The sequence below is a fragment of the Theobroma umbraticum genome, unplaced genomic scaffold (genome assembly GCF_002168275.2).
Source record: "Theobroma umbraticum cultivar Fairchild unplaced genomic scaffold, ASM216827v3 scaffold_86.0, whole genome shotgun sequence".
NCBI classification, from domain to species: Eukaryota; Viridiplantae; Streptophyta; class Magnoliopsida; order Malvales; family Malvaceae; genus Theobroma; species Theobroma umbraticum.
Window position 1 is genome coordinate 1,968,979 of NW_018397263.1, and position 17,174 is coordinate 1,986,152.

Consider the following 17,174-nt stretch of genomic DNA (forward strand, 5'->3'; position numbering starts at 1 on the left):
GTATATGTTTTGTTAGAGGGGTTGCTTGGTTTGATGAAGGAGGAAGGGTATACTTTGCATGATGAGTATGATGAGGAGAATGTTTATGTTTGAAATTTAAATTTTGTCATTAGCATAACCATTGGCAATGAAGATTACACACTCAAGGACTATAAGTCATCCTTAAGGCTTTTATGGCTCACAAAATCCACCCTTCAGAGATGCCCTGCTAACAGGAAAGGGCAACCTAAGATTATAATTGTCAAGAAGGGCTCTGTTCTGTTCTATCAAATGAAGTAATTAGCTCAACAATGTAACAATTTTGTTTTTAATTTTGTCAACATTAACCATTTATAGCCATACAAAGTGAATGATTTGTTTTGTTATAGGTGGCGTTGGTACGAGGTGATCTTATAATTCAAGATGATCTATTCACCCTGATTAGTAACTCGAGATTAATCTTACATGACAATAATCTTAAATCACTGAGAGTGATCAGATCACCACGGTGATGAACAGGTTATATTGAGCTGATTGTATCTGTTGATCAGGAATTGTTTAGATTATTCATTGTTTATCTCAATTATAAATACCAGGGTTATATGCTTGATCATCAATTGATCATAGATCTTTTATGCCATAAGATTGCTAAGCTTGTATGGCAAAAGCAAAATGGGGGTGGTGTATCAGTGAAGAGATCAATTCACCATGTCTGTAGATAGAGATGGTGAGGACTTTGGATCCCTAAAGCATTTTCCTTTTTAATTCTAGCAGTGATTGATACTTCTTGGCCAAAGTGAAGAGGCACTTTCCAAACAAAAATTCTGTCACACGTAAGCTTTCTATTTGATCTCTCCTGTGGCAAATTGAACTTTTGGACTTGGTCTCAGCATTACTTTTTAAAACAATTGTAGCCTTTAATCATCACCTTGCTGACATGGAAGTGCCCAGGAGCATCTTTATATCTTCCCTTGGCACTCTTTCGATGTTTGCCTTTCTCTTATGCTAAGTGGAAAATTTTCTGACAGATTTTATCGTCATCTCCCCTTTGGTCGGTCCTGGGTCCCTCCATGTCACCTATGGGAATCATGGAAATGCTTCTTCCCATGTATAAAAGGAACTTTTCTTTTCACTTACAAATGAAAGTTTCTATCTTCATTTTTTGTCTTTACGTTTACATATCTAATTTTACATTTTAATCAAAAACTCTAAATCTTAAATGGTAAATGAGATAAGAGAATTTTTATTCGATGGAGAACTCTGCACACATTCTGTCATATGGATGGGAGAAAAAGAACTAACAAATATGCTTCGATCCACAAAATTCCTTTTTCCCCAAGGCATTAAAGAATGGGGGAATGGACTCATTTACCATGCAAGAAGAGAAAGAAGCGGAGTTTGTGAGTGTGAAAGGGCGACAACTGACCGTGATGAGCGCACAAAGCTAGCCCTGCCAGCCCTCCTCTTCATGGATGCTTTCGTTTCTAGTTTCTTCCAGGTTTCCCATAGTCGTAATTTAGCTTTGCAACAGACAACAGAATGGAGCTTTAAGGATGGGCCAATCTCTTCTCTTTTTTTCTTCTTCTTCTGCTTGTTTTGTTGCTCATCAAGAACTGGAGGAATAGTTGGAATAGATAATGAAAAGAAATGGGGTGTCAAAGATGTTTGAACTGGACACAAACTTGAAGACAAAAAACCTACATTCCCAGCCATTCCATTATAGTTTACTCCACCACGTCTCTTCTTTGGTTCCACACACATGATTTCCCAGATCTCTACTTGCTATTAATGCTCAATCAAACCATATATTTAGGTACAATTATTGACTCCTTTTTATCTTTTTTTTTTGCCCTTTTTTCACTTCCAAGTACTCTTTTATTCAACCCTTCATGTTCCAACTTCCAAGTACTTGACGTTAGATACCAATGAACTTATTTTCAAGATAAAAAGAAAGTATAAATGCTGAAATTGACTTATAGAGAAAATGTGTGAATGCTAAGAAGAGAGCATTTATGATCAGTTTATACTACCCAAATGGACTGATTGAGATTGTATAGAATTACAACAACATATAGTCAAGATATTTGAGATAATTATTCACAAAAATTAATGGCGAATTTGTGATAGTTATCCACCTTTATAGTAGTAGTGTCGGATAACACCACTTAATTGCTAAAAATCTATACTAAATATATTACTTATCTAGAGTTTTATGTAATTAATGACACTAATGAATCTTCTTTTTTTTTTTTTTGTAATTTTGCAGTAAGGAATGGGAATAAAGACTCCAAATCTAAATAGGTTTATCAAAAAGTAATTTATATAATAATATTTAAATACTAAAAAATAAAAAAATCTTTTATAAGATTTTATTAAAAAAAGTCCAAACCTAAACTTCTCTCTTCCTTCTCAAAAATTCAAGTTTTACTTATCTGTGTGACACTTCCTCTTCCCAATTCTTGACTGGGTTTTTCAATCTCTCAAAATAACTCATTGTAAGTAATTTTTAATCTAAATTAAGTTTTTAAATACTTTATGTTCAATTACTTTTTGATTAATTTGATAGTTTAGAACACAAACAGAATCTAACTAATAGAAAATAGTATTGCATGTCAAAAAATATATTGAAATTATGAGTCTTTCTTTTTATGAGTTATTTTATGAATATATTGTTTGATTATTTGATTTTTGAATTTAACTTTATATAGTTTGTGGATGCTTATACTTAGTTTTAATTAATAAATAAAAATTTGTTATGAGTTTATTTATTTATTTTATAGATGTATTATTTGATTATTTAATTATTTGTATTTAACTTTATTGATCTGTGAATGCTTATACTTAGTTCTGATCCATGAATAGAAATTTGGATCATATTTCATTTCATTCTAATAATATTGTAGTTTATATTAATAAAATATAGCAGTAGTTTTTAATAAGTTATAAATAAATTATGAAAAGATATTTTAAAGTACAAAAAATTATCTTATTAGATCTTAAGCAACAACAATAATCTTTTAAACAAAATCGTGTTAAATTTGATTAAGGACTCTTTCAATAAATCCTAAAGTGAGAAATTTTTTTAAACTATAACATTAATAAAAGAAATTTTCTAAGTTCTCCCCCGGTTGCATAGAGGTAAATGGAGACATATAAGTCAGGATAAAAGAAAAAGGACGCAGGTCTCAAAACTCCCACGGACTTTGAAGTGAAAGCTCGCCAAAGCAGCACACGATCCCATGATGATGGAAGAAGAGACAACTATGATGGCGGCACTCTCTACCCTCAGCCCTTCTCAACTCTCAGATCTCAGCTACTCCATCTTCTCCCTCTCTTTCCACCACCGCCGACGCCTTTGTTTGCCTCCTTTCCTCCCCTTGTCTCTTCTCTCTCACCCTCCACCACCTCCACTCTCTCTCCCTCCCCAACAAAACCCTTCTCATTGCCCGCCACCTCCTCTTTTCCCTCCACCATATCACACCGGCACTTCCAGCCTCCGCCACTACGGTCGATACAGTCTTCCGCCGCCATGAAGCACCGTGACCTTGACGCCGTGCTCCTCCTCCTCTTTCTTTGTGAAACACACCAACATTACCCAAAAGCGCTCCAGAGACCCCACGCTGAATGGCGCGAAGTCTTAAGTAACATCTGCTCTGATACTATGTTAAGGATCACTGGTATTACCGGTGTCTTTGATGGAGCTGCTTTGATTCCGTACATAGAAATGGTGACAAGGTGTAGAAGGTTCGTTGGAATATTGGGTTGTGGTGGGAAGGAGGGAAGAGAGGTGGCGGCATCATCGGCAGCAGTGGTGGCTTTGCCAACGGTGGAGGTGAGACGGCCTGGAGTTGAGTGTGTGATATGCAAGGAGGAAATGAGAGAAGGAAGAGACGTTTGTAAGTTGCCATGCCAGCACTTGTTTCACTGGATGTGCATATTGCCTTGGCTGAAGAAGAAGAACACATGCCCCTGCTGCAGGTTCCAGCTTCCCTGTGATGACATATTTGATGAGATCCAACGGCTGTGGGGAGTCCTGGTCAAGGCGAGTGGCAAAAGTCTTGATGGACAATGGACATGATTGATCAATCATGATTATCATTAGAACACGTGGGAGAATCAGGATGTAACACATGCCTAAGATATTGGGTAGGGAGGGTTTTCCAGTAAATGGCTGAGATGAATTGGGTGGAGATGATCACTTGTTCTTATGATAAAGACACATGTGGCTAGGTTCATAGAGGCTCTTTCAGATTTTAATTTTGTTATTATCTTTCATTATCATAATTTATTATTAATTGGTTTTTTCTTTTGTATGCATAGCAGCAAAATAAACATTGGGTTTTGCTGAAATTTAGAAGAAAGTAAACCACTTGTTTGCTTTTATATTATACATGGCATTTTAACTTTATATAGTCTTGTACATTTTAATGCTGTACTCATCTTTCATAATCAAATTTATTGTTAGTCAATTGCATTCTTCTTGTTGTATCCCTATGTGTATCTCTTCACGAAATTCCAAATGAATGAAATGCATTTCATCAGCATTTTTAGGTATCAAATTTGGACCAATTCACAAGTTGAATTGATCGATCTAAAGGTCAAGCCCTCACTTGACTCGAAAAAATTCATATTGATCCATCAAATTATTAATCTGAGTCAATTAAATTTTCTTTGAAATGGTTTTAAGTCATGTTTAACTTTTACATACTAATTATTGATTCTTTCATTATTTCAATTATAAAATATTTTTAAAAAAATAAGAAAAAATCTTTTTAAGCTTAGCTTTTTTTAAAAAATTTTTTAAATGATTTTGAATATTTCTAGTTATTGTATCATAATAGCATATATATAATTATGTAAAATATTTATTAATCTATAAGTTTTTTAATTATATAATAAGGCCCTTCTCTGATCTAATTAATGGGTTTCCTTGGGTAAGAAAAGGTCAAAATCAATTCATTTAATATCGATTGGCCCACAACCAAAAGGCCCAATCCAAATTATTTCAGTTGGCAATTACCTTTGGGTTTTCTTGGAGAGGGAAATTTGGTTGGATTTGGGTTGTTAGGGTTTGGTTGGATGAGTTGGATAGCGTTAGGGGTTTTGGAAGGCAAACTTGGGATTTACAGTTTGAAATGGTGGCTGAGACGGAGGATGGCCGCCCAGCGTGGCAGCAGGGGACGGTGGCCGTTGTGGTGACAGCATATCTCGGAGATACTTGTGCGATCATCATTTAAATAATTTCTTAAAAAAAATTACCGCAACAACTATGACATCGTTAATTAAAATTAAAATGATAAATAAAACTCAAAGGCTACACATAACACTATAATAACATATACTCTCAAACTTCAAAACTATAACATAATTAAGTCGAACTTAATTTAAATTTAAGTGGTGGTAGAATCTAAATATAGGGAGTTAGATACTTAATCAAACATTTGAATTGATGAAGTTTTCCCATACTTATGTCTTTCATATAAAAAAAACCAATATCTAGAGAACCAAATGAGTCGTTGCTAAAATATATTCAATTAGGTTGGATTTCAAGAAAATTTAAAGCTAAGACAGCCAAGGTCGAACTGGGAAGTAAAGGTGAGTTCATTCTTTGCTGAACACATAGGTTTTTGCTTGGTTTAAGCAAGAACTGATTGAACTTCCAATCACTGATCACTCACCCTATGCCTCTCCTTTAAGACATGATACGGCAGCTTTTTTCCTAATCTGATATTACTTTCATTTTAAGTGCCCAAAACTCAGAAATCACAAGGGACAATGCATGGGGAAAGTCTTCTCCTGCTAACTTAGCTAGATGATCAGTGTACTGTATCACTGAGTAGTTCAGACAATGGCATCAACAAGAACAACAGACCCATCCAATTGGAAACCTGTCCAAATGGACCAAGCCTGGGTCAATGAGCCTACTTCGTTTGGACCTCCTTGATGAAACTGAGGGTTAAAGTTATGAGTTAAGTGCACTTAATCAAATAGCAGCAGCCAATGATCTGATTAACTTCTCTTATTGAAAAAACAGGATGTAAACCCAAGTTCTCAAATAACAAAAAATTAAAATTAAATATAAATTACTAACTCAATTCCAAGGTCCAACCCTTATTATAAAAATGATTTGCTTCAGCACTTTCCAAGGTAAGAGAATATAGAAATCAGTTGGGATGGGGGTGCAATCTGTGCATCAGTCTGTCATTCTTCTTTTAATATTTGAACACAATAAAGAATGCCAAGTGAGCTAATTTAAATCAAGATTTGGACATTCATATACTCATAGTCATAGGATACTAAAATTTTTGTAGGATGAAAGTATATGCATCTCCAGATATCACTGGCCGCTACTCAAACCGCTCCAAAAAAGATAAAGAAAGAAACTAAAAAAGTGGTCCGCTTGCAAGACAATGAGTGTGCTTAAAGCTGTAGCATACTAGCATTTGGCTGTTTATATTCATCACAAGGGGAAGCAAGGTAGGTAGAGATTAATAATACTAGTGAAATATCAAGTGCCTGGTTGCTAAAATTGGGTTTCTTTTGAGTGAAGTGCAAGCTAATTAATTTTTTCCCATACTCTAGAATCATGTAATTATGCCTTGCTTCTTTAGTTTTTTGATGAAAGCTACAATACTAATTATTTCCAACTTCACTTGTCACCACGGCTTCCTTGTCTTTTGGGTTATAATAATAACTCAAAGTGAAACAGATTTGATTTGGAAAGGGTTTGATTCATCACCTAGATATCATAAAACTATAATGTATTATGATTTACTAACACTTGTAGCAATGAAAATTGCATTGATTTTCACTTCGAAATGACGATTTAATATAGATTGTACTTTACATTTGCATTGCTCAATGCTCATTGTTGCAGCAAGGGAGGAAAGAGACAGTATTCAGGATTGTACTCAACCAATAGAAACAAAAATGAAATTGATAGAGAATTTAGAAAAATGGGTTTTCTTTTACTACGAGAGAAGAAACACAGAAGAGAAAGGAGAAAGAAAATTTCAGGGACTTCACGTGACAGAGTCAGCTACAAGGGCAGGACACCCCGTGATGTTATTTCAAATTTTGAAAACCACTTTTACCCGGCTTACTTGCCTCCTTGGCTGTAAGCATGTGAGGATGTGGTAATTCAATAAATGCTACATACCTTTGTATCTATCTCTCATCTGTTCCTGTGGTGCTAATTTAAACTGAAATTTGTCTCTACTAATAGTGCTCAATCAGCTCGTTTTTGTCAATTTGGAAGTATTAACCAGACCAATTCCATGGAAAATGAACTAAAACAAATCAAACACATACGAAAAATGTGGAAGGATGAATGTAAAAACATCATGATTTGGTTAGTCATGATGTTATGGTGGGAGAAATAAGATGAAGAAATGTAAAAACTCTTACATGGCATTAACTATCAAGAGTAGTAGCTGTCAAAAATGGTTACAAATGGTTTTAGTGTAGATCAAGGCTTCCAATGGTTAATTGGCCACCAGCTAAGAGTGTGTGAGGAGGCTATGTCAAAACTCTAGAGTCTGTATTATTCTATAATTGTAAATGGGATGTGGTTAGTTGGTTCATATTTGTTTGGACTGATACAAAGATAAGCAGTTGAGTAGTTATGATATGTTTGCTCTAATTATCCCAAATCCTTATTTTGTAACCCAATAGGAAAGTATTCTACTCAAAAAGAGAGAGATATGTAAATTGCAAAATGATAAAAGTAGTGACAAAGTAGTGGCAGAGAACAACTACAGTGCAGAAAAACAAGAGCCAAAGATTCTACTCTTGGGGTGACGGATATAAGCCATCTGAGGAGATTCAAAAGAGTCCAAGCCTTGAACTTGGATTTCCAACTGTGGTAGCGGCGTGAGAGTCTTTGTTTTTGCATCAGCAAAGACTCTTCTTCCTAAGGGGAAAAAGAAATTTAAATTTAAAAAAAGAAGAAAAGGAACCCACTGCTTACAGGCTACAGCTTACTTCTGTTGGCATTTCTGTACAAGCAACAAGCTGCATGGTTAGTGAGCTCTGATCTGATGTATTCATAAAGTGGTAATTGAAGCAGAGGTAAGGTTTTAGTGTTTTGGGTGCACTGACATTCAAGAATCAAGGTCACTGCAAAAACGTCAGTAACAGGATAAAGTCGAGAAAAATGATTGCTTGCAACAAGGAAGACAACAAATGGAGGTGGGTTTTTTTTGTTTTTTCCTATTTGTGCTGATCACTGCTTCATAATTTAATATGGGTTTCTTTTGTTTTCTCTTCTCAGTGAAAGGAAGATGGAAGGAGATGATGGGTTGAGGACTGTGGAGTGCTTGAGAGGAAGGCTTCTTGCAGAGAGACAAGCTTCAAGGACAGCAAAAGAAGATGCTGAACTAATGGGCAATAAGGTCAGGTTCTGTTCTATCAGTTTGGGTTTTAAGCATTTTTGTAGGCTTAGTTTCAGTATGCTAAAGAAAAAGATCTGAATTTTTTGTTTGGTCTATTTTATTGTTCTTGAACTGCAGCTAATAGAACTAGAAAACAAACTCAAAGAAGAGACCAAATTAAGGAATAAAGCTGAGAAGAGGCTCAAGTTGTTGAAGAAGAAGCTTGAATCACTGAAAATATTGCCTAGTTTGGAAGAATCAGAGCAGTCAAGTTCATCCGAGAACTGTGCAGTTTCTAGTATTTCATCTACAAGTACTTCAGGTGCTAAAGACCCAGAAGAATCTGCTTCCAAGTCTCAAAACACAGTTCCAGAAATCTCAAAAAATATGGAGGAAAATGCATCAGATACCACGACATCTATCAAAAGCCTTGACATTCCTTTCGGTGAAGAAAATTCAACTTCTCCAGGGACTACTCAATCTGATTCAAAAGATTCTTCACATAAAAGGTCCAGTGGTAAATCAAGTTCAAGCCCTGAAGATCCAAAGATTGGGGATGCAAGGTGCCCCCTTTAATTCCTACATTTCCAACATCTGTCCTACTGCATTTGTTTAAGTATACATTATAACTTACTATAATTAAGTTAATATGATCACTTTATACTATTCATTTCAGTTCTTCAAGCTTGAAAGCTTCAACAGTGGAGATCGATATGAAGGGAAGAAATGAGAATTATGAGGATGATGATTTTGTTGATAACTCAATGGCATTGGTTCCTCTGAAGCTACCAGAAACCAAGCTGGCCCCTGAGATAAAGATAGTCAGCAAAAGTATAGGTGAAGTTCTTGATACTCTTAGGCATGCCAGGGAAAGAATTCAGAATTCAATGGAAAGAAGACAAATTATTAGAGTTGGGCCATCTTGAATTCATACAAGTAAACAGTAATTATTGTCCCATTTAGATAATCAAACAGAAAGTGACAGATGTTCCTTTCTTGCACTGAAGCAACATGGCAGGACAGATACAGTGAAAAAGGGCATAATGTCACTGGTATTTATATTGCCTTGTTCAGATGGTTTGGTTGGTAATAAAGTTCTTTGATAGCATGTGATGTGGGGATGTGACCCTCCATTTAGTACATTGACTTGGCCCCCAAACTTTGGCCACTTGCCCTTTTTGAGATATCCTCTGCTTTAAGGTTGGATTGGGTTTAAACAGTTGGATCGTTTTCTGATATGTGATTCAAGCTTAGAACCTAAAAATATTCAGCTTTGGGATGACACTCACTCCATGAATTGTCTCTAGTTTTCTTCAAGCAAACTCTGTGAATTAGGCCAACAAGATTAATCTGTCAACAGTATTTCCATGTGCATAGAGCCATAGAACAAAGCTCTCTACAGGCTTTTTGACCAGGGTAAGTGTTGCTGATTTGCATAGTTGAGAGTGCGCTAGGACCTATTTCCATGTGATTTAGCAACCCATTTGATGGCTTTCCTCAAATTCCTAGCTCATCCATGCCCTTTGACCTGGCATGAGGGTGTTAGCTAAACTAGCTGGACAACCTTACTTGATCACAACCCTTTCCTGGAAAAGCTGGAACATGCCAGCTTAATTGACACTAAATACAGCCAACAGATCATTGATCGAAATTCGATAACACGCAATGAAACAGATTCCCTTGGTTGAGATATGGAGTTTGGTCGGTGCTTTGATTCACATGCAGCTTGGCACGTGCTTTAAGTAAATCTATGTCATGTTTTTGCCCCCCAAAAAAGGGAGAAAAGCTCTAATTAAAGTTTTGCTAAGGAATGTACTTAAATTTAATGCTTTATTCTAATAAGAATTCTACTAAAAGTCCAAGTTTGTTTATTTTCTGATTGTATTATAATATTTGAAGTCTATTTTATTTTAAATTGGATTCTATTTAATTTTAAGTTGTATCATTATACTTGAACTTAAATTCTATATATTTAAATACTACACACAAAGCTAGGTAATCCTTTTTTCCATATCTTTTTCTCAATTTAAGTGGTTTTTCAGAAATTTTTTTTATACTTTTTTTCAAATTGTTTCAGAATTCTTAATTTTCAATTGTTGGTTTAGGATAACATGAAGGATGCTAAAGCGGATTGGAAAAATCTCCCAACACTCCCTCTCTTGTTGATTCTTGAGAAACTACATGTTTCCCAACAATCTGGTTCGATTCGGTGCGGTCTGTAAGTATTGGCATTCCGTCTTCTGTAGTTTTCTTGACTCAAAAAGACAATCATCGCTTACTCTAGTTCCCATGTTGTTGATTCCATCTAAAAAGAGCAGCATAGGTCGAAAATTATGCAGCCTACAAGCTAAAGCAAAAATCTACAACATTGAGTTACCAAAGTCTCATACGAAGAGACCTTTTAGTTGTTGTTATGGTTGGTTAGCTGCTGTAGACAAGAGGTTGGTTATAAGCCTTTTAAATCCTTTTAAAGGTGGGATCACAATTAATCTTCCCGAGATTAAGATTGAAACCTATCAGAGAAGCTCATTAGGCTACCAACATGACATTAAAAAACTTTTTTTGTCGGTTGACCCTTTATTACATCCGGATAATTATACGGTCGTGGCTATTTATAGCATTTATTCTAAATTAGCTTTTTATAAACCCGGACAAAGAAGTTGGATATATCTAGATAAAAATATTATGCTTATCCATGATGTTGTATTTTATAAAAATTTAGTTTATGCTATTGGATCTTGGCATAAGATAGTCTCTTTTGATGTTAATATTGATAATCTCGACGGCATTTTGAAGTCACCAGCTTTGAAGACGGTCATATCAGCACAATATCAAAGGTTAAAGGATTATATATATCGAGCACATCTTTTTGAATCATCTAAGGGAGATTTATTCTCTATTTATAGGGAATGGGGTGTTGTTGATGACACTGATCATCTTGTTCGATTTACTAAAAATTTCAAAGTTTACAAGTTAGTTTTGGATGATCAAAGTGGTGAATTGATAGAGGAAAAGGAAGTAAAGAATATAAATGGGGATATAGTGTTCGTTGGAAATAACCAGACTTTGGCTGTCTCTGCTTTAAATTTTCCTGAAGCCCAACCTAATTCTATATATTTCACAGATGATTATTTCATTGGATCATACTATAAGCCATATGGTCCTCGAGATATTGGTTTCTTCAACCTAAAAGATGGAAGCATGGGAAAACATTATCAATTCAAACCTTGGCATAGATTTCTACCTCCATATACTTGGATCCTACCATCAGTTAAATTCTCAGCTTAATTATGTTGTAATTTTGACTTCCAAGGTATATGTTCATCTTTTCGTTTCAATCTTGTACTTATCATGTTATTTTCAATTAAGGTTGTTATAGTTGGCATTGTGATAGTTGTTGCACTAATTTTTTATGAAATTATTTAGATAATAATTATATTTTTAATTTTTAATTTTATGATATAAAATTATAAAAAAAATCCTAATAAACCTAAAATAAAAGTAGAATATTTCTATTCAGTCCAAGAGCACCTCACAGAGTGTGGCCTGCTCAAAACTGAAAAGGGCTCGGACTGAATCATGTGTCTCTCCATCAGGCCATTGGAATCCGACCATGCACTTTGATTGGGGCAAAACCCTAAGAGCCCAGAAAGAGCCTGGTTTGAACCCTCTGCCTTTTGTTTCTTTTAAATTTGAAATATAGGTATAAGAAGTTTACCCTCCTACCCACTTTCCTAAAAACTATGTAGTAAAATAATGTGACATTATTGTATCTCCTGGCCACTAGATTGACGAGTACAAAAATGGGTACAAGTTATTGTAGCCATTCAGCCATTAATGTTCCCACAGTGAGATTATGGTGTTCATGGTCGTAAATGGTCCTGGAAGGTGAGCCAAATTGATCTGATTGCTGGTCCAAGTGGCTGAACATGTAAGAGCTGGAATGCATGTACCAAATATAGAGTCCGTCAATCCAATACCAGGGCAATGGACCCCCAGTTGTCACATTCTTTAGCAGCTGTTTTAACTCGGAAAGATTACAATCCTTTCCTCGTTTTCAGCTACTTAGAAAGGTCGAAATCCTTGGCACATAGATCAATCGTTCAGATATTTCAAGAAAAAGGTAATAGAACAGAATAATATGAGTTGAATCAGAAACCTTGATGACGATTGTAACAGACAAAGACATTAGTAAAACTTTGCTATTGAGAGGAATCCTTCCCTTTAATCTCTTCTTTTATAGATATTCCTCAACAGGTATGCAGGAAATGAACTATTGATGGACAAATTGCAGAATTTTATGAGTAAATTTCCACTGCTAAAAATTTTTTGGGATGCTGTCTAATCCCAGCTTTCATATGGTAAGAATTTCTAAAGTTAATGATTGCCCTGAAATGCTCGCCAACGCTCTTAGGAAAAGGTCAAGTATGAAAGTAGCCATGAGAAAAAGGGTTAAGAACAACTTGGTTTGTGCTCAGAATAGTGCTGAAATGATGGCTGAGCAAAGTAATTAGCACAAAATGTGAAGCATGGGATGTGAAAACGCACCATTACATGAGCGAAAATTGCCTAAAACAAACCATCGAAATCTTTCAGCAATGCAATAATCACATAGCTTTAGGACAACCACTTGGGGCAGAAGTTCATAGAAAAAACACAAGAAACTAAAAAACGAGGGAGGGAACATGGAACAATGCTACAATAACAAAAACAACAATGTCAGAAGTCAGTGATTTAAATCTCTATTTATTTCTCATCTTGGATCTCCTCTGACAAAAAGACTCGAGATCTTCTGCCAAAAAACTCCAAACTATCCTCTTATCCGTTGCCTCTTTTGATCAATTTGATCTCAGACCAAACTCTGTCTATGTCAATTCCCAAGGTGCTTTTCCAGCTAAGTCTGTTCCTGGAAGGTGGCACACAGTGAAGGGACCAAAAACACTTAAACCAGATTCAAGGTACACAGCCACCAGCACACCTCCATATTCTCTGAACTCACATAAAAACTATTGCTTTCTTGTCTCAAGTGCAAACTTTTCAGTTGAGTTAGCCCATACCCAACTTGATCCTTGTCTCCGAATTGGGCAGATACTCAGATTAATGGTGTCTAGTTCTTGGTAATATAGTTCCAAATATTGGGGTTCTAGTAGTATCGGAAACACGTACAAACTTGACCAAAGATTGACTCTTGGTCTTCTTCTTTATATTGTCTGCTGGTTCACTTGAATAATACATGTGAAATATTGGTTACTTGAAAATGGTTAAATCCTGTTGGAAACCATCTGTCGAGGGCGATTGCGGCCGTGTTGATGGTTTGTTGTGGTATAAAGATTTGGGGCAACATGTTTATGGAGAATTTTCAATGGCTGTGATTCAAGCCAATAGTTTGTTGGAGGATCAAAGCCAACTCGAATCAGGGCCGTTGAGTTTGAGTAGTTCTGGTCCTTATGGGACTTTCATCGGTGTATATGATGGACATGGTGGACCTGAGGCTTCCCGCTTCATCAATGACAACCTTTTCTGCAATCTTAAGTGTGCGTTTCCTCTTAAACTTTTTGCTATTCCTTCAATTTGGATTTTTACTTGGCAACTACGTCTGTTCTTCTTGTTGATGCCATTGCCTGATCTACTCAGTAATAGTACACTGATCACCTAGCTAAGTAACAGGAGAGGACTTTCCTCATGCATTACCCTTGTGATTTCTGAGTTTTAGACACTTAAAATGAAAGTAATATCAGATGAGAAAAAACTGCAGTATCATGTCTTAAGGGAGAGGTTGAGGGTGAGTACTTGGAAGTTCAATCAGTTCTTGCTTAAACCAAGCAAAACATATGTGTTCAGCAAGAATGAACTTATCTTGACTTTCCAGTTTTTCCAAGCATCGACACTGCTTGATGCAGTTACTTCAACAAGTTCCAGTTTGATGGCCAAATCCTTATTCTGTTTCCCTTAATGTTTCCTATGCAGCATTTGCGTCTGAGCATCAAGAGATATCAACAAATGTTCTCCGAAAGGCCTTCTCTGCAACAGAAGAGAATTTTCTTTCCCTTGTGAGGAAACAGTGGCTCGGGAAGCCGCAGATGGCGTCGGTAGGATCTTGCTGTTTGACGGGAGCGATTTGCAATGGACTGCTATACATTGCAAATGTTGGAGATTCCAGAGTAGTCTTAGGCAGAGCAGAAGGAGGAACTAGGGAAGTTATTGCAATGCAATTATCCACTGAACACAATTCAAGTATAGATGCTGTAAGAGATGAGCTTCGGTCATTGCATCCCCATGATCCACAGATTGTTGTGATGAAACACAAAGTTTGGCGTGTGAAGGGCCTGATACAGGTTATACTTTATTCTATCTTCCTCCGTTTGTTTCTGGTAAAAGTAAATATAGCTGGACTAAAAATGAATTCACTTGTGTATTCTTTCGGCCTCGTTAATTATCTTTGCAGATTTCTAGATCAATTGGTGATGCATATCTAAAGAAAGCAGAGTTCAACAAAGAACCTCTCCTGCCTAAATTTAGACTTCCTGAATCCTTCCAAAAGCCGATCCTTAGTGCAGAGCCGTCATTGTTGATACACAAGCTCCACCCTGACGATCAATTTCTCATCTTTGCTTCTGATGGTCTGTGGGAGCACCTTAGCAACCAGGAGGCTGTCAAATTTGTCCAGACAAGCCCACGAAATGTAAGTTTCCACTGATAGCTTGGCATGATGATTGATAATGTAACTCTCCTGGGATCGGCACAAAAGATTTTGTTGTGCATGGCTTTACTCTTCTTTGCGTCCCCTTTTATTTCAGGGAATTGCCAGGAGACTCGTTAAAGCTGCACTTAAGGAAGCAGCAAAGAAAAGAGAAATGAGATACTCAGACCTGAAGAAGATTGATCGAGGGGTCAGGAGACATTTCCATGATGATATCACAGTCATCGTCGTGTTTCTAGATCCCCATCTGATCAATGGGGGCTCCTCCCATAGCTCTCCATTATCAATAAAAGGTGGAGTGGGACTCCCTGCTGCTGCTGTCTCATAGCCAGCGGCAAGGATTGGAGTTGAATTTCTTAGAACTTATCCTCAATTGCCATACAAACAGGGGGACCAACTTCCTTTCATTAGACTTGTGCAAGGATTCCCATTAAGGGTAATCGGAATACATTGAGACTCCTTATTGCCAAAGAAACTTTGGATAACTGGATGATAATCTGTAGATAATGATTTCCATGTAATTTTGATTGTTTCCTCTCCTTTAAAAATGTCGTGTGTTTGGCTACCATAGTTGATATAATATCTCATTCACTATCCAAATTAATGTTTGTTAACCCTTAACATGGTGAAATATTCCTGTTTAAGCTTATGTTAAATCCCGGCTTTGCATATCGAAAAATAATTTAATATTGCAAGCTCGCATTAGGAATAAATTTTTTACATCTGAATGTGGGTTTAATTTCCTGGAATAAACCAAACCAATTGCTTGTCCAATTACAACGAGTAATTTTGTAAGATCTGCGTAAACTGTAGTGTATTTAGCTTACATACCTCCGATAAATATTGAGTTTCCATCTGCGACTGAACAATATTGCAGCTCTATTGCCAAACTAACTCGAATCTGGCAAGGGCAACCCTTTGTCTTGAACTAAAGCTATGCTTAGTAAATTCGAAATGGTTTATAAACCCAAAGAAATAGTTGTTACTCGTACTAGAATTTTAAAGGAAATTTTTACCAAAATTTAGCTTCACTCTTGCATCCAATTTCCAATTATACTGATTTCCCCTACCATGCAAATCAGTCTTAATTTCCATCCTTCGGTGTTTTGATCTTTTCCTCCCTAAATAAACTTTGTAAAAGGCTATGGGAGTAACTCTGCCCTCATTTAAGTGAACACCATTCAACTTGACTACAAAATAATGACCAAACAGAGATACTTTCGAGCAGAAGATTAAAGAAAATGTTAGATTTTCTGATTCCCCAATCCTGTTTAATCGGTCTTCCATACAAAAATATCCAACCAAACACAAATCCGACAGAAGCTAGCTAGGTATTGTTAATTTGTAATCGACAGTTTAACCTTAGCTGAAAACAAAAAAAAAGAAAACAAAAACACAATATTACATGGCTAAACAACAAACTGATAAAACACTAAACACATCCTTCACTCCCAGTATAATATTTACCTTGCAGATCAGCCAATTCACCTGGTGAGACCAAAGGAAGCTAACAATCACCTTCTAGTGTTCACTTATCTCAAATACAGAACCAGAAAAATCAGAATTTCTGAATTAACAGGATCAGGAAAAGGTTTAGCTTTTGGATCACATAATCTCATCACCTACTGAAAATATTCTCCATATGCAATCTACACATTATAAAACCATTCCCAATTTGCAACATTTCTCTCATGATCAAATGCTGAACAGCAGTAGTAACATCTCCAAACCAGTATTGCATCGATAATTTGTCGTAGAAAGATACTACTAACTAAATAAATTGGATTAATCCCATTTGAGCCATGAGCATCATGAAATGTAGCACACATATGCATACAAACATGCAAACAAATGCATGCAAGCCTGCAAACGAGCACACGAACAAACATTCATGCTCATGCACATACCCAACAAATGATCTGAAAAAAATGTCTAATCAATTGACAAGGAACAAACAATAACAAGATTACAGTCGATGTTCAAACAAACAAAAACAATCTAAACATAAGCCTCCTTACAATCTTCCATGCTACAGCCTTTACAATCATTTTTTAATCTAAATGCAGAAAACAAAGTTATCCATGTGTGCTCAGATCAAAGGCATCTAATTTTTATCCTTTTTC

The 17,174-nt window shown here is 36.0% G+C and overlaps 3 protein-coding genes and 1 long non-coding RNA gene across 4 annotated transcripts; 3 read left to right on the plus strand and 1 right to left on the minus strand.

Moving 5' to 3' along the window:
* The first annotated feature begins 3,016 nt into the window (after positions 1-3,016).
* Positions 3,017-4,448, plus strand: SGR9 (RING/U-box superfamily protein). The gene is given in 3 exon segments (XM_021433933.1): positions 3,017-3,341; positions 3,343-3,459; positions 3,461-4,448. Coding segments are annotated over 3 exon segments (837 nt in total). The 5' UTR covers positions 3,017-3,218; the 3' UTR covers positions 4,058-4,448.
* Positions 4,449-7,590: 3,142 nt separating this feature from the next.
* Positions 7,591-10,271, plus strand: LOC110420526 (uncharacterized). The gene is made up of 4 exons (XM_021433877.2): positions 7,591-8,169; positions 8,252-8,372; positions 8,490-8,914; positions 9,028-10,271. Exons 1-4 carry the CDS (start codon positions 8,135-8,137, stop codon positions 9,275-9,277), a joined length of 831 nt encoding a protein of 276 aa, XP_021289552.1. The 5' UTR covers positions 7,591-8,134; the 3' UTR covers positions 9,278-10,271.
* A 3,313-nt stretch (positions 10,272-13,584) lies between these two features.
* On the plus strand, positions 13,585-15,497 carry LOC110420232 (Protein phosphatase 2C family protein). Its single transcript, XM_021433472.2, has 4 exons — positions 13,585-13,885; positions 14,319-14,686; positions 14,797-15,033; positions 15,149-15,497. Exons 1-4 carry the CDS (start codon positions 13,609-13,611, stop codon positions 15,377-15,379), a joined length of 1,113 nt encoding a protein of 370 aa, XP_021289147.2. The 5' UTR covers positions 13,585-13,608; the 3' UTR covers positions 15,380-15,497.
* Positions 15,498-16,283: 786 nt separating this feature from the next.
* LOC110420554 (uncharacterized) lies at positions 16,284-17,168 on the minus strand. The gene is made up of 2 exons (XR_002445548.2): positions 16,519-17,168; positions 16,284-16,417 (listed from the first exon to the last, which is right to left on the minus strand). It is a non-coding gene; the product is annotated as an uncharacterized LOC110420554 (long non-coding RNA).
* Between the last annotated feature and the right edge of the window lie 6 nt (positions 17,169-17,174).